The following is a 22500-nucleotide window of genomic DNA, read 5'->3' as shown; positions in this document are numbered from 1 at the left end:
TGATGATGATGATGATGATGATGATAATCGTCATCATCATCTTCATCATCATCATCATCTACCTTTTGCCTCTTTGGAAGGTGAGACACAAAAGTGCCATTTCAGACCAGTGGAGCTACAAGGACATCATAATAGATTCCTTGTGGTTATTTCTTCCATTGCTTTTGCATTCTGAGTTCAAATCCCTCCATAGCCTACTTGAGTAGCAAACCTAAGCTCACCATGTAGCATTACAGGTTGCCCTCCGTTGGGGCAGCCAGCAGACCCAACTAACCCCTGTGCATCTGGAATTGTAGGTACATGCTTACAATTCACCCTCTAAAGATCTGGATTGAGTTGTTCTGTCATTTGGTCTGGGGAAACAGATGAGTGCCCCTTAGGTCCCTAGTCTCTCTTTCTCTTTTTCTCTTTTATTTGTTTCAGTCATTTGACTGCGGCCATGCTGGAGCACCGCCTTTGATCGAGCAACTCGACCCCGGGACTTATTCTTTTTGCAAGCCCAGTACTTATTCTATCGGTCTCTTTTGCCGAACCGCCAAGTAACGGGGACATAAACACACCAGCATCGGTTGTCAATCAATGCTAGGGGGACAAACACAGACACACAAACATACACACACACACACACACATATATATATATATATATATATACACATATATACGCCGGGCTTCTTTCAGTTTCCGTCTACCAAATCCACTCACAAGACTTTGGTCGGCCCGGGGCTATAGTAGAAGACACTTGCCCAAGATGCCACGCAGTGGGACTGAACCCGGAACCATGTGGCTGGTTAGCAAGCTACTTACCACACAGCCACTCCTGCACCTATGTCTGTGGATACTTTCCTCCTTTTTGCACATCTGTCAATCACAAAAGCCCTGTAAATAAAGCAGTGCTTCATTAAGCATTAAGCAAACTAAGCACGTGCTTAGGGCATCAAGGGAAGGAGTGGGCAGCACAGAAATGGTAGATGGTCTACAGCACAAAAGAAATCATTTTAAACTTGCCAAAATAATATTCAGGATTTCTTATCTCTGCAAAGTATAGAAGTAGATGTGTTGCAAAAGATTAATATTGAGGATCTGATCAAAGACATTGTATTTAAAAAAAGTAAGGGAAAACTTTTTAGATAAAAAGTGGAAGTGTACAAAAATATAATTTTCCATTTTATTGTTAATTTTGTTTCATTTTGAAAAATAAAAATTTATTTCATGGTTTATTATTGTTTATATTTTTAATTTCATATATGTGGGGTACCAAAAGGACCTCTACTGGTCTTAATCTGGCCCTGAAATAAAGGGTCGTTGGTACTATACTTCTGACTGAAAAATCAAAAGGAAAATTTATATTATTTACATTATTTACATTTGACAGATATTTGTACTCATCTTGTTTGTTGTTAACACAACTTTTCGGCTGATATGCCCTCTAGCCTTCATCAGGTATATAGCTAATATACCCTCTAGCCTTCATCAGGTATATAACTGATATACCCTCCAGCCTTCATCAAAGACACCTGATGAAGGCTGGAGGGTATATCAGCCGAAACGTATTAACAACAAACAAGATAAGGAGAAATATCCATCAAATGTAAACAATGTACATAATTCCTCATCTCTTAAATATAGAACAGGAAAATTCATATTTCTTTTGCTCAAACCAGACTTTAGAATTTGGTTCTTATATATGGGATATGTGGAGGCGCAATGGCCCAGTAGTTAGGGCAGCGGACTCGCGGTCGTAGGATCGCGGTTTCAATTCCCAGACCGGGTGTTGTGAGTGTTTATTGAGCGAAAACACCTAAAGCTCTACGAGGCTCCGGCAGTGGGTAGTGGTGATCCCTGCTGTACTCTTTCGCCACAACTTTCTCTCATTCTTTCTTCTGTTGGCCTGCTCGCTTAGCCAGCGGGGTGGCATCATTTGAAGGCTAAAATAATGCAAAGCGCATTGTGACCAGCGATGTGTAGCAACATCTGATAGACTGGTCGGTCACGGTGGTCACGGTGATATGGGATATGTCTAATCCGGTGCTAGGATGACATTCGTTCAAATGAGGGCTCAATATCATGTGTTGAGTAGAATGTGTATATTTATTAAAAGCAAAAGACCCTAAGGGGAGTTCATCTGTTTCTCAGGTCCAGTTGATGGAAAGACTGGAATTAGGCTTTCAGGGGCTGAATTGTGAACCTGTAGAACCAAGTTCTGAAAGTGTGAGAGTGTGCAGATGAGTTCATAGACCACACAGTAGGATCCATGAATATATAAATAGAAAGTTAGATAAAGACAGGGGAGATAAGAAGAGTCCATGTGTCCCCTTCTGCAACATTTACTAATGAGATACCAAAAATTGTGTTACCATTCAATTTCATTTGAATTTATTATTTATTCACCTTCCACAGTCAATGCCTGCTTCAACTCACCTTGTTTGAATGGTGGAACCTGCAAGACCCATGAGTATACCTATCGGTGTGACTGTCCATCTGGCTTCACTGGTCATCGATGCAACGTTTGTAAGTACAAATTTTACATATGTTAACGTCTATGAATCCGTTAATGTGATGGTCTTTAAAGTCACACAAACACACACACATACACAGGCAAATATATGTACATACATATATACATATCTATCTATCTGTCTATCTATTTATCTATCTATCTATCTATCTATCTATCTATCTATCTATCTATCTATCTATCTGTCTGTCTCTCTGTCTGTCTGTCTTATTTCTTTATTGCCCACAAGGGGCTAAACATAGAGGGGACAAACAAGGACAGACAATCTGTCTGTCTGTCTCTGCCTCTCTCTCTCTCTCACACACACACACACACACACACATGCACACACATATGTTAGTGTTCTTCATATACTACGTTTATAATTAGTAATTAACAAAGGAATATTCTCATGAGTAACATTGTATTTTCCATTCCTTTCCAGATGATGCTTGTATCTCTGATCCCTGTATGAACAGTGGTACCTGTATCAACGTTGGCAATGACTATACCTGCATCTGTCCTATTGGATACATTGACAATCACTGCAACGTCTGTAAGTAGCTATGACACCTTCTCACTTCTACATCTTCCCGCTCCAGTAGCACCCGTGTTCCTAACCACCCCAATGTCATTCTCAGTTATAGTCTGTCTACAGACCAGATTCTTTCCAATGTTACATGTTAACAAAAGGATTAAAATATATATAATAGAAAAATAATTATTAACCCTTTCGTTACCAACCCAGCTGAAACCGCCTCAGGCTCTGTTGTACAAATGTCTTGTTTCCAAAAGTTCTGAATTCAAATCTTCCACCAAACCTTTGTCACAATTTATGTTCCTAACACTAGCTGAATGATAACGAAGTTATTTTACTAAAATCTTTGCTTGGTATTTAAAGTAATTGAAAGAAACACAGAGCATCTCAACAGAAATATGGTAACAAAAGGGTCAAAATATATATAATAGAGAAACAATTCTTAACCCTTTTGACACCAACCTGGCTGAAACTGCCTCTGGCTCTGAGTACAAATGTTTTGTTTTCATAAGTTTTGAATTAAAATCTTCCACCAAACCTTAGTCACAATTTATGTTCCTAACACTAGCTTAATGATAACTAAGTTATTTTACTAAAGTTTTTGTTATATTTAAAATTAATTGAAAGAAATACAGAGCATCTCAACAGAAATTTGGTAACAAGAAGGTTAAAATATATAATAGAGAAACAATTCTTAACCCTTTTGATACCAACCTGGTTGAAACCACCTCTGGCTCTGTAGTACAAATGCCTTGTTTTCATAAGTTCTGAATTAAAATCTTCCACCAAACCTTAGTCACAATTTATGTTCCTAACACTAGCTGAATGATAACGAAGTTATTTTACTAAATTCTTTGCTTGGTATCTAAAGTAATTGAAAAAAAACACGGAGTATCTCAAAATAAGTACAGTAACAAAAGAGTTAAAACAGGAGTTAATATGAAATTTTGATGGATGGTTTCAATTTAGATCAGTTTAAAACAAGAAGTTTGTACTATAGAACCAGGAGGGACGGTCTTGGATGGATTGGCATCAGGAATAACATTCAGCTTCAATAAATTCAGCACAAACCACGTTTCCTTGGTGGCCTCAAATGAATCAATGTTTTATTAAACCTTCTAATTTTGTGTTTTTTTTCATTTAATCTTTTATAGTTGATGTTTGCAACAAACAACCTTGCAGAAATGGTGGAGTTTGTATGAAGAAGGGCTCTGTTTTCTCATGTATTTGTAAAATTGGCTTCAAAGGAGACCAATGCGAAATCTGTAAGTAGGAATTTTTGTAACTTTCCAGCAGAATAAATAGCCCATTGACCATTCTAAATCTTTTCTTTTCTTTTCCCACTAGCTAACTATTTTTTTCTTATTTTTCCTTTTTTTTGTGTTCTGTTCACATTTGTGTAACTTTTCCATGGCTTCTGTTGATTTTTGGTGGCACCCTTCACCGTCTTAAAAGATTGGCACACAAAGTCATTGTACACAGGTCCCTCATGTCCAAGAACCCAATTATAATCTATGTCTGTGGTGGTTTGTTGTCAATAAATTCTGTAGACCGAAATGGATTCTAGAGGCCCTAATGAATTTTAGAGGCCCTAATAGATTCTATAGGCCTGCTAAGTCTAGGAACCCCTTGACAATCTATGGTTTGTTGTCAATAAATTCTGTAGACCGAAATGGATTCTAGAGGCCCTAATGAATTTTAGAGGCCCTAATAGATTCTATAGGCCTGCTAAGTCTAGGAACCCCTTGACAATCTATGGTTTGTTGTCAATAAATTCTGTAGACGAAAATGGATTCTAGAGGCCCTAATGAATTTTAGAGGCCCTAATAGATTCTATAGGCCTGCTAAGTCTAGGAACCCCTTGACAATCTATGGTTTGTTGCCAATAAATGAATATTATAGACTCAAGTGGATTTGCCCAGAGGCCCCATGATCCCATTGCTCATCTAAGTAAATTGTGGTTTGTTGTGAATAAAAAGGAATAAGCCATAAGGCATTGATTTGCTTGGGGCCCCCACATGTCTAAGAGCCTTTGCTAATTTATATACAGTGTGATATACTGCCAATAAATAAATACTACAGACCACGTTGCTTAGCCTGGAAGCCTCATGGACCCAGGAGCCTGTCGCTAATCTACATATGCTCTGTCAGGGGACCTATAATATTGTTGAGATAGCCCTAGTTGCACCAACAAAGCCCTTTAGCCAAGATTTGACATTCAAATGTTCAGGTTGGGTGTCACAATAACCACACACTTGTGTAGGGAGAATATCTAAAAAGGTCACTGGCAATGCCTCATGTATCTTGACTGTTATACTCTCTCTCTCTTTTACTCTTTTACTTGTTTCAGTCATTTGACTGTGGCCATGCTGGAGCATTGCCTTTAGTCGAGCAAATCGACCCTAGGACTTATTCTTTGTAAGCCTAGTATTTATTCTATCGGTCTCTTTTGCCGAACCTCTAAGTTACAGGGACGTAAACACACCAGCATCAGCTGCCATGCGATGCTGGGGGAACAAACACAGACACACAAACATAAACTCACACTTACACGCACACACACACACACACACACACACACACACACACACACACATACATATATATACGATGGGCTTCTTTCAGTTTCCTTCTACCAAATCCACTCACAAGGCTTTGGTCGGCCCGAGGCTATAGTAGAAAACACTTGCTCAAGGTGCCATGCAGTGAGACTGAACCCAGAACCATGTGGTTGGTAAGCAAGCTACTTACCACACAGCCACTCCTACGCCTATAATTAAAAAAATGAAAGGGGCCACGACTGCTACATTTAGGGCATGGACTAAATGCAATACAATGATTAATTCTTTTGATAAGCAAGTCCTTATGAGATTAATTTGACTAATTGAATTTTGTGATTGGGATAATAATATACTGGGGTTTGTCCAGTCAGTGATGTCCCTTCTTTATAAAATTTGCTCCTAACCCTATTTTAATTAAAAAAAAAAAATTTTGTTAAATGCAAATGTTTATTTTTTAATTTCCAGATGATTACTGTTCGACAAAACCATGCAGAAATGGTGGGAAATGCATCGCTAAAGACTACGCTTACCACTGCGAATGCACCACAGGTTACAGTGGCAATAACTGCGAATACTGTGAGTATAACTCTTTTACTCTTTTACTCTTTTACGTGTTTCAGTCATTTGACTGCGGCCATGCTGGAGCACCGCCTTTAATCGAGCAACTCGACCCCGGGACTCATTCTTTTGTAAGCCCAGTGCTTATTCTATCGGTCTCTTTTGCCGAACCGCTAAGTGATGGGGACGTAAACACACCGGCATTGGTTGTCAAGCAATGCTAGGGGGACAAACACAGACACACAAACACACACACACATATATATATATATATATATACATATATATGACAGGCTTCTTTCAGTTTCCGTCTACCAAATCCACTCACAAGGCATTGGTTGGCCCGGGGCTATAGCAGAAGACACTTACCCAAGATGCCACGCAGTGGGACTGAAACCAAAACCATGTGGTTGGTTAGCAAGCTACTTACCACACAGCCACTCCTGTGTGGGAATTTAGCTTAAAGTTTATTAAGAAACCCGTTATCTTTCTGCCAAGGCATGAATGCAGAAGTCTGATTGTGAGTAAGAACTGAGTGGAAGGTGTTTGCCTTGATTGAAGTTGTGCTCTAAGTTCAGCTGCACAAAACCTGATGTGCAAATCCCCTCAATAGAAACATCCTACTTGTGCTCTTGTGAGATGCGGGTTACTACAGAGAGGGAAGAAACACAAATGGCTACGACATGGATCTTCATGGAGAGTGTCTGAAGTGAGGTATTTCGAGAATAAAGTGGAATGATGTGGTCACAGAACACTGAAAGCACAAGTCCTACTGGGGCAGACACATTGCAGGGCAGATCCGTGTAGTTCTCAAGTGGGATCCAGGAGATAGGAAGAGACCATTGGGAGGACCTACAAGATAATGAGAAGACAACGGTGAAAATTCTGTCCCAAATGGAAGAGAACGATGCATTCAAGTGGGAAATTAGAAGTGCATTGTGGTTAGTAATGGATAAGAATATCTAAGAGACTTGTTGAAGACAAAGATTAAAAGCATTAAGACCATATCCCTGGTTTCTTAGGGATTTTATTCTCAGCTGAATTTCAAATATAGAAAGAACTAGCAGTATCGCCCGGCGTTGCTCGGGTTTGTAAGGGAAATAACTATATAAGCATTTTTAGAAAAGTTATAGCCAAAAAATAGCAAAAAAAATGCATTAAAAATGAAAAAAAAAATTATGGTAAATTTTTTTTTAAATCGTTGACTCATCGTAGACATTTTTAGAGAGTTACTTCCCTTATATAATAGCGAATAAAATGCATTAAAATGGAAAAAAAGATGGTAAATTTTTTTTTAAATTGTAGACTCATCGTAGATGCGCGCTAATACCCAGAAGGGCTCGATATGAATCACGACTATAAGATACCCAGTTTTGGTTACACTGCACCGCAAAATGTGGGAGTAGTTAGGAATCTAAATCGTAGGAGACAGACACACAACTTGACTTTTATATATAAAGATTAGAAAACCCTCTGCTAAAACCTGGCTGAAGCGAAAACAGATCAACCAATCAGAACAAAGAGAAGGTATCAGTACAGAGCGAGGCTGTCTAGAAATGTCTTCTCAGTGATGGTGCTATTTTACATAATGTTCCTCATTTTTTTTACCATGAAGATCACAGCTCTTAGTAGTAGTAGTAGTAGTAGTAGTAGTAGTAGTAGTAGTAGTAGTAGTAGTAGTATCAAATAAAAAATTTTTATGTCTATTTTTTCCTTCTCTTTGTTTTATAAACTGACCCTTTTTATATTTTGTCTTTTACAGTCGATGTCTGTTATTCTGCCCCCTGCCAGAATGGTGGTACCTGTATGATGATTGGCAACAGATTCCAATGTATTTGCACTCCTGGGTATGAAGGAGACCTTTGTTCTGAAAGTTCGTACCACCAAATATTTAAATCTTTTTGTTTGTCTCCTCTCTCAGCTCTGTCTGTCCATCCGTCCATCAACCTGTCTTTCTGTCTGTTTGTCTCAAGACATTATTTAAACGTGTAACCCTAGCTCCATGCTGAAGCTATCTAGCTGTCATGGATGAATGGACACTACATGTGTTTATTGAAATGCATATGTATGTATGTATGCATATCTGTGTGTGTGGGGGGTGTATGTCTGTCTATCTGTCTGTCTGTCTGTCTGTCCATCTATCTATCTATCTATCTATCTATCTATCTATCTATCTATCTATCTATCTATCTATTTATCTATCTATCTATCTATCTATCTATCTATCTATCTATCTATCTATATCTATCTATCTATCATAACACTGTGATACACGATCCCTATTGATCGTTTTTTTTCCTCTTCCCCTTTTTTTCTCCTTTTTTCTTCTTTTTTTCATTTCTCTTTTCTTTTGTTTCTTTTCCTTTTTTCTTTCTTTTTTTTTAATTTTAATTTTTGTTCTTTTTTTTCCCTTTTACAATCCCTTTTGATCCAAAAACTACGCCTTTTTTTTTTTTCATCCCCCAAAAGAAAAGCTCTACCTTGTAACTTGTCCCATCTGTTTGCAGCCCTGTGTGGCCAATAAAGAAACTTATCTATCTATCTATCTATATCTATCAACCTATCTATCTATCTGTCTTTTTATCTATCTATTTATCTATCTATCTATCTATCTATCTATCTATCTATCTATCTATCTATCTATCTATCTATCTATCTATTATCTATCTATCTATTTATCTATCTATCTATCTATCTATCTATTTATCTATCTATCTATCTATCTATCTATCTATCTATCTATCTATCTATCTATCTATCTATCTATCTATCTATCTATCTTTCTATCTATTTATCTATCTATATGGCAGTGGTCCTATGAAAATAAGAATTTTCCCAGAGTATTAACACCATATCTCTGCCCATTTTGAATATAACATATGAGGAAAAATTTCTTTCTCAACTTTGTCCAGCCATAAAGAAAGAAGCCCTACAAAAATGCCCCCAAATCCCTTTGTTTTTTAACCACATTGTTAATATATCAACTGAACTCCACTGTTCTTCCTCTTTTCAGTCAATGTTTGTGATCCAAACCCCTGTTTCAACGGTGGTACCTGTATATCCAACGGCAACACATATTTATGTATTTGCCCAACTGGCAGCACTGGTCAGAAGTGTGAAGAATGTAAGTATCTCATTCCTCTTTTCCTTGTTTCTCCATTTCCCTTTTGTTTGTTTCTGTTTCCATAGCTACAACGGTTATAACATAACCTGTACATCACCTGCTCTACAACACAATCACCATCCAACACTACAATACATACCACAACTTATACATCACAATCACCACCGTTATGCTATAACATATACTACAGCCTATATGAAGAGCTTACTTTCAAAACCCGATATATGCATTGGAATGACTTTGGAGTAATTGTTTAACCCCAATTTTGGGGTTAAAATTTAGAAAAATGGTTTTGTAAGGGGAATATGATACTATCCATGTATACTCTTACTCTTTTACTTGTTTCAGTCATCTGACTGCGGCCATGCTGGAGCACCGCCTTTAATCGAGCAACTCGACCCTGGGACTTATTCTTTGTAAGCCCAGTGCTTATTTTATCGGTCTCTTTTGCCAAACCGCTAAGTGACGGGGACGTAAACACACCAGCATCGGTTGTCAAGCAATGCTAGGGGGACAAACACAGACACACAGCTTTATATATAGAGATTACATAATCCTTTATGGGGGCACCAAGATCTTTTGAGTGCTTAGGGCTTTGATGTGACTTCATCCAGCCCTGTATATATCGCATACTCTTATCAGTCTCAGAAGGACGAAAATCAAATCTGACCTCAGCAGGATTTAATCTCAGAATGTAAAGAATCAGACCAAACAGTTTCAAATTTTTGACACAAGGCCAGCAAGTTTGGGTAGAGGATTAAGTTGATTACATTGACCCCAGTGCGTAACTGGTACTTAATTCATTGACCCCATAAGGATGAAAGGCAAAGTCAACCTTGGTGGAATTTGAACTCAGAACACAAAGATAAGCAAAATACCACTAAGCATTTTATCAGATGTGTGAACAGTTCTGCTAGCTGGCCACCTTAAAGAACCAGAACAACTATGACAAAATATTTTATGCAGAAGTTCTTCCATCCATAATTCTCATCCAATAATTCCTTCTGTAAAAAAAAATTCCAAACAAATGATAAACATTCTTTGAAATATCCACCATATTATTTTTTTCTATTTCTTTGACTTTCTGGATTTAAAAAAAAATCTTATCTTTTATTTCCTCCATTGCAGTCAATCCTTGTCTGTCTAATCCTTGTAAGAATGGTGGAACATGTACCAATGATGGCATTAAATATCATTGTACCTGTGTGAATGGTTTCTTTGGAGTTCACTGCACAAACTGTAAGTTCCTTTATCCTGTTTTCTGTCACTCTATTCATGTATATATGTATATATATAAATATATATATACACACACACACACACAAAGGGTGTGGTGAATATATTGTCATCTAAATTACACAAAATTAAAAATAACACTGACATCTCATTTTACAGATATATTTACCAAAGTTATATAAAAATATCTTGAAATAAAGAGTAAATTTATTCAATAAAATTGCCATTGGTTTTAACCACAGCCTCCAGGCAACTTTGGAATCTCCTGCAACTCTTTTGGACAGTTTCCTTGTTTAAGTTGGTGAATGCTGCAATAACTCTTGCCTTCGGTTCATCTTTGGTGTTACAAGCACCTGGTCTCTCATGCAGCTGTGCCCCACACATAATAATCAAGGGGGTTGCAGTCTGGGGAGTTATGTATCCAGATGTTAGGGGTGGCCTGGTCGTAGAAATTGTCTGACATCTACGACTGGGTTCCCCTGCTTGTATGGCATGGGGCAGAGTCCTGTTGCCAGACATAGGGTCTTCCAGCAGCCACCCTCTTGACCTAGGGTAGCACTACCTCCACCAGGCACTTGATGTAGGCCTTCATGCTGAGTGTGAGGTTGTGTAGGATGATGAATGGAGGCATAACGTCACCAATCACTAATGATCACTCCAAACACCATGATGTTGACTGGATGTTTGATATTTTTATCACTCCTGGTACATGTTTTGGAGACACAACAAGCCAATGATTGTTCTGTGTGTTCACCATCTGTTCATATTGGAGCTTCCAACATGAATGCCAAACAGTACAGCACATTGTTCCAAATTTCTAGCAGAGTGAATTGCGTCATGGTGCTGTTTTTCTCACAGACGGTGCCCAACTAACCCTACTATATTGTGTAGTTGACAAAATCAAAAACAAACAATGTGCATGCATGAAATTAAAAATATAAAATGGCAACAATTTACCCATCGCATCCTGAATGCATATGTATATATACATACATACATACATACATACATACATACATACATACATACACACATACATACATACACACACATACACACACACACACACACATATATATATATATATATATGCATACACACACACACACACATACACACACACACACACATAAGTAAGCACATAGGTGCAAAACAATTTTGAAAAAATGGTATTTGAATACGAAAAGGTAGAGTAATATACTATTTTATTAAACCAATAAACAATACAGACCAGTGTCTGTATTTATCACAACTCTCAGATGAACATTTAAGCAAAACTCTGAGTAACAGTTTGTGAAGTTTTTTTCCTGGTTTTAACAAAATAGTATATATACATGCATATACATACATGCACTCACACACACATCTACACGTGCTCATATACAGATATACACAGAGAGTGTTTATGTTCTTTGTTCATATTGGTTCATCTGCCACCTTTCCTCCTTCTTCCAGATGACACCTGCATTTCCAATCCTTGTCAAAACGGTGGTACATGTGCAACAGTCGCCAATGGCTTCAGATGTGTCTGTGCACCTGGCTATTGTGGAACCTTGTGTACAAACTGTAAGTATTCAGGCCTTGTTTGTTTCTTCAAATCTGACGTGTTTTGATATGTATTGCTTGGTCAATTTCGTGGTTGGCTTGGCTTTGCTTTGGGTCCTAGATTCCTAACAGTCGAAGGAGCACCGTTATGATGTATAGTGAGACCAGTGGTGGATTAGAGAGAGAGAGAGAGTGTGTGTGCATATGTGAGAGAGAAAGAGTGGGAGAGCGAGAGGAAGAGAAAGAGTGAGAAGGAGAGGGTGATGGAGAAAATAGATGGCTAAATAGGGAAATAGACTGACAGATGAATAGATGACTAGATAAATAGATAGAAAGATAGACAGACCAACAGACCAACAGTTAGACACATACATACATAAATACATCAACTTCATGTCTATTATTGTTAGTGCAACGGAATACATACCAACCCATTTGGAGTAAAGAATGGCTGGACTTGGCTTTTGGTGGGAATGAATACAAATCCTTAATTCATACACAACAAATTATTCATGATATCTGGGACTATAGGAATCTGCAAGACATTCTTTAAAGGTTTAAAGAACGATGAACAAAGCATGATGCTTTCCTTCACAACTCTTCTATCAAGCAGATTGCTGGTCAAAACTAACTCTAAGAGAGAGACAGAGAGAGAACATACATACATGGATGGTTGGATGGATGGATGGATAGGCAGCCAGATAGATAGATACACACACACACACACTTATGTAGATAGATAGATATATAGATAGACAGATAGGTAGATAGATACATAAATAAATAGATAGGTAGATACATACATACATAAGTAGATAGAAAGATAGATATATAGATACATGCATAGATAGATAGATAGATAGATAGATACATACATACATACATACATACATACATACATATATACATACATAGGTAGATAGATACATAAATAAATAAATAGATAGGTAGATACATACATACATAGGTAGATATATTTCTTTATTGCCCACAAGGGGCTAAACATAAAGGGGACAGACAAAGGGATTAAGTCAATTACATAGACCCCAGTGCGTAACCGGTACTTAATTTATCAACCCCGAAAGGATGAAAGGCAAAGTCGACCTCGGCAGAATTTGAACTCAGAACGTAGCGGCAGCCAAAATACCGCTGAGCATTTCGCCCGGCATGCTAACGTTTCTGCCAACTCAGAAAGATAGATATATAGATACATGCATAGATAGATAGATAGATAGATAGATAGATAGATAGATAGATAGATAGATAGATAGATAGATAGATAGATAGATAAATAGATGGCCACCACTGTGGTCAACTTTGCTTTTATCCTGATGGAGTTGGTAAAAGTACTGGGGTGCATGGAATTGATTAATCCCCTCCCCTCAAAATGTCTGGCGGCCTTGTGCCTCTATAAAAACGCCACTACTTACCTTTTTATTGTCTTATTTTCTTCAAATACTTAACTTGCACGACTAAATACCGTTCTTCAGTTATTGGAAATGTGCTGCAATGTTTAGCTTTCGTCTTGGTTACCTTGGTGTTTCTGTGTCAATTGAGAATACACTCCAGGACAGGATATCAGTTCATCACAGATTTAACACCTCAGCTGTCAATGGTAATTGATAAAAGTACCTTGCTCAAGAACTCAGTCCTTGAGCAAGGGCTCAAACCATATTGCTGAGTCCTATCGAAGATTTGAACCCATGATATAACAGCTCATAAGTTCAAAATCTGAACAACCACAACACAAAACTTCATATTTCTTGTGAATAACACAAATCTATTATTCATTTATTTCTTTGTATTTATCTGTATTTTCATTTCTTTTGTTATCAGTGATTAAATCTAATTAAAAAATATTAACAAATTGTTGACATTTTTTTTTCTTTATGAAATTTCCAGACAACCCCTGTTACGAAGAGCCATGTAAAAACTTTGGAAAATGTATCTCTCGCGGAAGACACTATGAATGTTCCTGTAGGATGGGATTCTCTGGTACCCACTGTGATGAATGTAAGTAGCATAATCTTAACTTGAGATATTCTTCATACACATGTACACTTTTATACATTTATATTTACATACAAGCAAAACGCCCCCTGTCCAATGGTCAGTGCTGAGTTGTCAAACATTTAAACCAAATTTTTTCAAAACAATTTGTCCAACCGTCCCATAGGCCTCCCCTTTGAGAAACACTGATTTAACCTAAATTTGAGACACCAGCAAAAGAAGAATTAATGATAGATTTTTTTCTCTTCCAAGAAAAACGCTTTTACAAATGCACGTTCCGACAGCTTTATCGATCGTATTCTCACCTGGAATCGATTTTTGTATATATATATATATATATATATATATATATATATATATATATATATATATATGCATATACATGCATACATAAATACACATGCACACATGTATTTCTTTCTCCCATACATGACAAACATGCACTATTGGCAATGTTAGAGCACAAGGGGAAAATCTTCCCCGTATTTGTTCCAGTTCCTTGTGTTGTGAGTTCAAATGTCACCATGGCCTACTCAGATGGAAAACTTAATTTACCATTTCATTTAACACCACCACCAGGCACCCTGGGTACCTCTAGCAGAATCCATTGTGCTGGAAGCATTATAACAAAGCCTCCAGTTTCAGGATCCCCTCAAAACCCCCTTTCACCACTCACTAGCCTTGGAGTTTAGTTTAAGCCCTTCACTTTTTATGAGTCATAAATCATCAAGGACTTTTCCTTGCTGTCCTTAACTCTGGGCCATCTTTTCCGCTTCTTTCCCATTGGAAGACTTGTACCCTCCTTTTGGATTTTACTATACTGCATCATGTTTCCCCTCAGGAAAGGCCTTCCTCTATTCAGCAAGATGTAGCAAGATTCCAAAGTCAGGGGGAACAGGTACATAAATAAAAGATACCAAATGATTTTTAATTCATTGATTACACATTTTATAAAAGGTGTTCATTTTGAAAAATGTACTCAGTGGGAGTGGTCACTCCCCTCGCTCCACTTTTAGCCATGCCATCGCTCTCAGGGTTTGTTGGTTTTGAATTGTCATCGATGTTTCTATAACTTTACTATTTTCTATGTTGGGCTGTTGGCTTTATGCAAACCTATTTTTACCTCTGGAAAAAAAGGGTGCTTCATGTTAGTCTGACCATTATTCTTTGCCTTTTCCCACATGGAAGTCCCTACAAGGAGCTTCTACTCTGCCAGAATAGCACCCAGTATCATTGAAGCAAACAAACTACCACATCACAACACAGACTCAGCCTTCTGGTGATGTTTTGTCGGCCCTGTCAAGAGCTTATTAAAGCTATCCTTTCCATCTGACAAATATATATTTATAAAATACAATTTGGAACCAAAATTTTCCTGTGACCTCATGTGAATAATCTCAAGATAATATGCCTTCTACCTTTTTGTCTTTTTTAGATAATCCCTGTCATTCATCCCCATGCAGAAACCGAGGTGCCTGTACTAGTATGAATACCACTTACAGTTGCTCATGTACTTCAGGTTATATTGGAAAGCAATGTACAGTGTGTAAGTATATAAACAACAAGCATTTCTTCAACCTTTGATAGCTTTCTATAATTGTCTCAAAGACATTGGTAAAATGGTAGAACTTAGACTTATAATAAGAAAGAGACTAATTACCATTATCATTATCATTATCATTGTTTTTTTTTTTTTTGCAATGCCACTGGTGCCAAAAGGCGGCAAGCTGGCAGAAAGGTTAACACGCTGGGCGAAATGCTTAGCAGTATTTCATCTGTCTTTACGCTCTGAGTTCAAATTCCGCTGAAGTTGATTTTGCCTTTCATCCTTTCAGGGTCGATAAATTAAGTACCAGTTGTGTACTGGGGTCGATCTAATTGACTGCCCCCCCTACCCCAAAATTTTGGACCTTGTGCCTAGAACAGAAAAGTATGTCACTGGTGCCAAGCTGTATCATCCTTTGCGTTTTCCTTGGATAACATCAGTGGCATGGAGAAGGAATGCTGGTATAAGGCGGTGAGCTGGCAGAAGCGTTAGCACGCCGGGCAAAATGCTTTGCGGTATTTTGTCTGCCGTTACGTTGTGAGTTCAAATTCCGTCGAGGTCGACTTTGCCTTTCATCCTTTCGGGGTCGATAAATTAAGTACCAGTTACTCACTGGGGTCGATGTAATCGACTTAATACCTATGTCTGTCCTTGTTTGTCCCCTCTATGTTTAGCCCCTCGTGGGTAATAAAGAAATAGGTATATATAGCTTGAGGATTCTTTTTCCATCATAAATATTCCTGTTAAAAGAAGATACCTAATATTGTAAGCATAAGGAGTAATTAAAAAAATTCTCATTAATGCAAATTAGTTGTTCTTCCAGTCTGTTTGCATATGTCCGCTCCTTTCTGATTAGAAAGTTAATGAATGATTTAACTAAAATAATTTTTAACACTGGCCTCCGTGCTGGTGGGACGTAACAAACACCATCCGATCGTGGCCGTGCCAGCCTTGCCTGGCCTCCATGCCAGTGGCACGCAAAATGCACCATCTGAGCATGGCCATTCACCAGCCTCGTCTGGCACCTGTGTCGGTGGCACATGAAAAGCACCCACAACACTCACGGAGTTGTTGGTGTTAGGAAGGGCATCCAGCTGTAGAAACGCTGCCAGATCTGACTGGCCTGGTGCAGCCTTCGGGCTTCCCAGACCCCCGTTGAACCGTCTAACCCATGCTAGCATGGAAAGCGGACGTTAAACGATGATGATGATGATGATGATGATGATGATAAAACTACATTAGACATTATAAGCACAAGTCTGTGACATAAAAGAGAAAGACATACTTTCAGATAATATTTTTCTTTGTAAGATATTACAAAAACATATCTTTTCTTTTTCTTATTTTCCAGATGATTCTTGTTATTCTAACCCATGCAAAAACAATGGACTGTGCATCAACAGAGGCAGAAAATACTACTGCAGTTGTGAAGTAGGTTATACAGGAGATCTCTGCCAAACATGTGAGTTCATATCAAATTGCTTAAATCTCAGTGTTGAAACATCTGTCAAAACACTCAGCCATCTCCATTATCATAAACATTTTTCCTACAAGCACCCTACAAACATCAACAAAATTTAGCCAGAGAAAACCAATGAAAGACACAACATAAACAAAGTCAACCTGTTTTACTTATTCACAAATTGTTGCTGGACTTTGTTGTAGAGCTGAAAACGAGATAATTTCTACTCTTCTCCTCTGGAAGCCATCTGCTCACGATACCAGAGGGTGTACACTCTCCTACCCTGATGTAATCTCCAGGGATACAGGCATCCAGCAACAGGACCTCCGTAAGGCTATGATGGACTGTGAAGTCTGGCATAGCATGGTATATTCCATTGTCTCGACCAGAAGAGTCCAGTTTGCTGGACATTGTTGTAGAGCTGAAAACGAGATAATTTCTACTCTTCTCCTCTGGAAGCCATCTGCTCACGATACCAGAGGGTGTACACTCTCCTACCCTGATGTAATCTCCAGGGATACAGGCATCCAGCAACAGGACCTCCGTAAGGCTATGATGGACTGTGAAGTCTGGCATAGCATGGTATATTCCATTGTCTCGACCAGAAGAATCCAGTTTGCTGGACATTGTTGTAGAGCTGAAAACGAGATAATTTCTACTCTTCTCCTCTGGAAGCCATCTGCTCACGATACCAGAGGGTGTACACTCTCCTACCCTGATGTAATCTCCAGGGATACAGGCATCCAGCAACAGGACCTCCATAAATGCTATGATGGACTGTGAAGTCTGGCGTAACATAGTAAATTCCATTGTCTCGACCACGGTCGAACAATGATGATGATCTTAATCACAGCATAAAAGCACCAGCAATTATCCTCTCTAGTAACACAACAGCATTAATAATATAGACAACCGAGGGTACCTAATAGCACCACAACAATAACAAAGACAATTTAGGGTACCAAATCACAGCACAACATTAAGATAGACAATCTATAGTACTCTGTCATACTGGATGGAAGCACTTCATCGGTTACGACGACGAGGGTTCCGGTTGATCCGATCAACGGAACAGCCTGCTCGTGAAATTATCGTGTAAGTGGCTGAGCACTCCACAGACACGTGTACCCTTAACGTAGTTCTCGGGGATATTCAGCGTGACACAGAGGGTGACAAGGCCAGCCCTTTGAAATACAGATACACCAGAAACAGGAAGTAAGAGTGAGAGAAAGTTGTGGTGAAAGAGTGCAGCAGGGATCACCACCATCCCTGCCGGAGCCTCGTGGAGCTCTTTAGGTGTTTTCGCTCAATAAACACTCACAACGCCCAGTCTGGGAATCGAAACCGCGATCCTACGACCGCAAGTCCGCTGCCCTAACCACTGGGCCATTGCGCCTCCACTCTGTCATACTATAACATCACCTGTAGTATCCTGCAGAAGACATCATCATCAAAGACAGCCTATAGCACCTTATCACCACACATCGTCAACATCAACAAAGATGGCCTGTAGTACCTTGTTTCAACAAGTTACAGCATCAATAAAGTCAGCTTTGGGTGCCTAGCTACGTTACACTACAAACACCAACACAGGTCGGTGAAACAGCTTACTTACCATTTTGGCAGGCACAGTGATAGAACTCTTCACATACCCCATTAATTATAAGGTATAATTATGCCTTTCAAAGCCAATAATACCCAGGGTCTCATGGTTTCGGTTATGGTTTGTGTCTTAACTCACGTTTGAAGCCTGCACAAACTAAGAAAATTCACAGCGGCAATGCTTTTCTCAATACATGTGACCAGTTACCAGTTAAGACAATCTTTTGCACTTCCTGCATGGATGGTAAGTCAGGGATCATCCTCAAATAATTTTCAGTTCCATTTTTTGATCATTCCAAGTGCTCCTACAATTACTGGTACTGTAACCATCTTGAGATGCCACATCTTTCAATTTCGATTAGAAAATCTATATTATTATTATTATTATTATTATTATTATTATTATTATTACTATTATTATTATTATTATTATTGAGTGAGAGAGCAGTGCATGCCATCAAAGTGACACTGGGGTAAAATACAAGAAGCCCAGTATACCCATCATGACTGCCCGTCTGATAAGGGTACACTAGGCACATGCATCACAACCATATGTGCGTGACATGGCGATCTCATATCAAGATAATCAGCGCATGACCTTGCAGGTGGGGCCCAGTTAGAATTTTCTTCGGGTCGATTAACCCATCCCACTAAAATGGTCCCTGAATATGGGTTGTTTAAGGATGTTGAACGAAACACCCATGTTTCCAAAGGTGAATTATCCAAACCCCAAAGAATCCCTCTCAACACATGGCTATGATGTTCCCCACTACTTCTGCTCATGATCAGAGATGCACATATCGTTAGCCACTAAGGGACATGCTCAACTGGTTATGGTCAAACGACTGACAAGCAAATCTGTGGTATTGAGCAGAATATTTGCTGTAGCCCATCTTTTATACTAAGACAAAACAATGTATTATTATTATTATTATTATTATTATTATTATTATTATTATTATTATTATTATTATTATTATTATTATTATATTATTATTATTATTATTATTATTATTATATTATTATTATTATTATTATTATTATTATTATATTATTATTATTATTATTATTGTTATTATTATAGTTTCTAATCTAGGCACATAACCAAATATTGGGGAATGGGGTCAGTTTGTCCATCAACCCCAGAACTTGACTGAATGCCTGCTTTTGTCTTTATATTGTGTGTATTTATTTTTTTCTTTTCTTCTTCTTAATATTTCATATTTCTTCTCTTTCCAGATGACGCTTGTTATTCAAACCCCTGCAAAAACCGAGGTATCTGCAATTGCAACGGCGACATGTTCAACTGTACCTGTTACGATGGATTCACAGGTAGAATGTGTGACCAATGTAAGTAATTAATGAAATCTCATAATTCCTGATTAGAAATATATGCCAGGATTATTAGAATGGATCCTTGTCATTTTGATTATTATCATTACAAAATTATTCCTTGATCATCATCGTTGTCATCATCATCATCATCATCATCAGCATCATCATCGCCATCACCTATTTCTTTACTACCCACAAGGGGCTAAACACAGAGGGGACAAACAAGGACAGACAAACAGATTAAGTCGATTATATCAACCCCAGTGCGTAACTGGTACTTATTTAATTGACCCCGAAAGGATGAAAGGCAAAGTCGACCTCGACGGAATTTGAACTCAGAATGTAACGACAGACGAAATACCTATTTCTTTACTACCCACAAGGGGCTAAACACAGAGGGGACAAATGGATTAAGTCGATTATATCAACCCCGGAATTTGAACTCAAAACGTAACGACAGATGAAATGCCGATAAGCATTTCGCCCGGTGTGCTAACGTTTCTGCCAGCTCACCGTCTTACATCATCACCATCACCGTCATCCTTTAACATTCGTTTTTCCATACTGGCATGGCTGGATGGTTTGACTGGAGCCAGGAAGCTGAAGAGCTGTACAAAGCTCCACTCTGGTTTTGTTTGGTTTCAACGTTTGGATGTCCTTCCTGATTCCGACCACTTTGCAGTGCATGCTGGGTGCTTTTAATGTGCCACCAACATAAGCACTTTTATGTGACACCGGCACGAGTGCCCTTTATGTGCCAACCTTACAGGACTCTTGCAGACCAACCCTTTTTATGAGGAGGAGAAGCCTCAACACTTCTGCATGTAGGATGGGTCTTCTTTGTACATTATCCATAGGGTGCCACCCGGACACTTGATCATCATCATCATCATCATCATCATCATCATCATCGTTTAGCATGGGTTGGATGGTTCAACTGGGGTCTGGGAAGCCAGAAGGCTGCACTAGGCCCAGTCTGATCTGGCAGTGTTTCTATGGCTGGATGCCCTTCCTAACACCAACCACTCTGTGAGTGTAGTGGGTGCTTTTTACATGCCACCGGCACAGGTGCCAGGCGAGGCTGGCAAATGGCCACGATCGGATGGTGCTTTTTACGTGCCACCGGCACGGGGGCCAGGCGAGGCTGGCAATGGCCACGAACGGATGGTGCTTTTTTACATGCCACCAGCACAGGTGCCAGGCGAGGCTGGCAATGGCCACGAATGGATGGTGCTTTTTTACGTGCCACCGGCACGGGGGCCAGGCGAGGCTGGCAATGGCCACGAATGGATGGTGCTTTTTTACATGCCACCGGCACGAGGCCAGTCGGGGCGGCGCTGGCAACGGCCACGTTCGGATGGTTCTCTTACGTGCCACCGGCACTGGTATCACAGCTGCAATTTCCATTGATGTTGATCGATATAGATAATAATTATGAGGTTCTTAATACATAGACTGATTATATGATGTTGGGAAGCACAAGGACAAGATATATTAAACAAAAAAAAAAGCTCAATAAAAATGCTATAAAACAATGGAATTTGCAGTGATGGTGCTCTTTGAAAAAATATTTGCAGAATCTGTTATTTTCTGTATTTCTGTTTCCATGGCATCATATCTATAATTTTTTTTCTATTTGCTCTATCTTTCAATCTATCTTTCAATCTATCTATCTATCTAGCTATCTATCTATCTCTGTCTGTCTGTCTGTCTGTCTGACTGCCTGCCTGTCTGTCTGTTTCTCTCTCTCTCTCTATCCACTTATCTGTCTTTCTGTATGTCTGTCTGTCTCACTCTGTCTGTCTGTCTGTCTATCTATCTATCCATCTATCTATCTATCTATCTATCTATCTATCTATCTATCTATCTATCTATCAGTCTGTCTGTCTGTCTGTCTATCTATATATCTATATCTATCTATCTATCTATCTATCTATCTATCTATCTATCTATCTATCTACCTATCATCATCAGCAGCAGCATCGTTTAATGTCTATCTTCCACACACACACACTTGTACTAATTCTAACGTCTCTGTTGTCTTCCATAGATTCCGCCTGTTATTCCAACCCCTGCAAGAATGACGGAACCTGCCAAGATTTTGAGGAATCTTTCAGATGTGACTGCAAACCTGGATATTCTGGACCACTCTGCACCAAATGTATGTCTTCATGTTTCTTGGCTTCAATTTAATTATTACACCTTTGTATATCATTTGGGTAAATCTATCTAGTACACACACACACATCTTCCGAAATTGTGAGGATGATCCGGTTCTTGACTGAGGATAAAAAGTTTCGAATGACCCGTCCTTGTTTTTTTGTATCGTCTATCTGGATGTTTTGTTGCCCCTTTTTGTATCACCTAGTCATCCGGATGTTTTGCATTCTTGTCCCATTTTCTATTTATATATATATGCTCTTAATTTTAAAACTGATGTAATACATACATTGCTTAATTAAATGAAGTAGCATGAAACGATTGTAC

The 22500-nt window shown here is 38.7% G+C and overlaps 1 protein-coding gene across 3 annotated transcripts in view; it reads left to right on the top strand.

Moving 5' to 3' along the window:
• The window catches only part of LOC115221322 (fibropellin-1-like), a 105393-nt gene that overhangs the window by 21703 nt on the left and 61190 nt on the right, over positions 1–22500 (top strand). For all 3 annotated transcript variants that reach the window (XR_005002741.1, XM_036510651.1, XM_029791492.2), the window contains exons 14-26: positions 2400–2510; positions 2942–3052; positions 4189–4299; positions 6061–6171; positions 7916–8026; positions 9167–9277; positions 10406–10516; positions 11969–12079; positions 13961–14071; positions 15504–15614; positions 16966–17076; positions 19918–20028; positions 22064–22174. Coding sequence is in view for 2 of the 3 variants with exons in the window: in XM_036510651.1 (XP_036366544.1) it covers positions 2400–2510; positions 2942–3052; positions 4189–4299; positions 6061–6171; positions 7916–8026; positions 9167–9277; positions 10406–10516; positions 11969–12079; positions 13961–14071; positions 15504–15614; positions 16966–17076; positions 19918–20028; positions 22064–22174 (1443 nt within the window). In the remaining variant the exon portion in view is untranslated. The remainder of the gene's footprint in view (positions 1–2399; positions 2511–2941; positions 3053–4188; positions 4300–6060; positions 6172–7915; positions 8027–9166; positions 9278–10405; positions 10517–11968; positions 12080–13960; positions 14072–15503; positions 15615–16965; positions 17077–19917; positions 20029–22063; positions 22175–22500) is intronic.

Source organism: Octopus sinensis, linkage group LG18, assembly GCF_006345805.1.
Source record: "Octopus sinensis linkage group LG18, ASM634580v1, whole genome shotgun sequence".
NCBI classification, from domain to species: Eukaryota; Metazoa; Mollusca; class Cephalopoda; order Octopoda; family Octopodidae; genus Octopus; species Octopus sinensis.
This window is presented reverse-complemented; position numbering and strand designations above follow the sequence as displayed.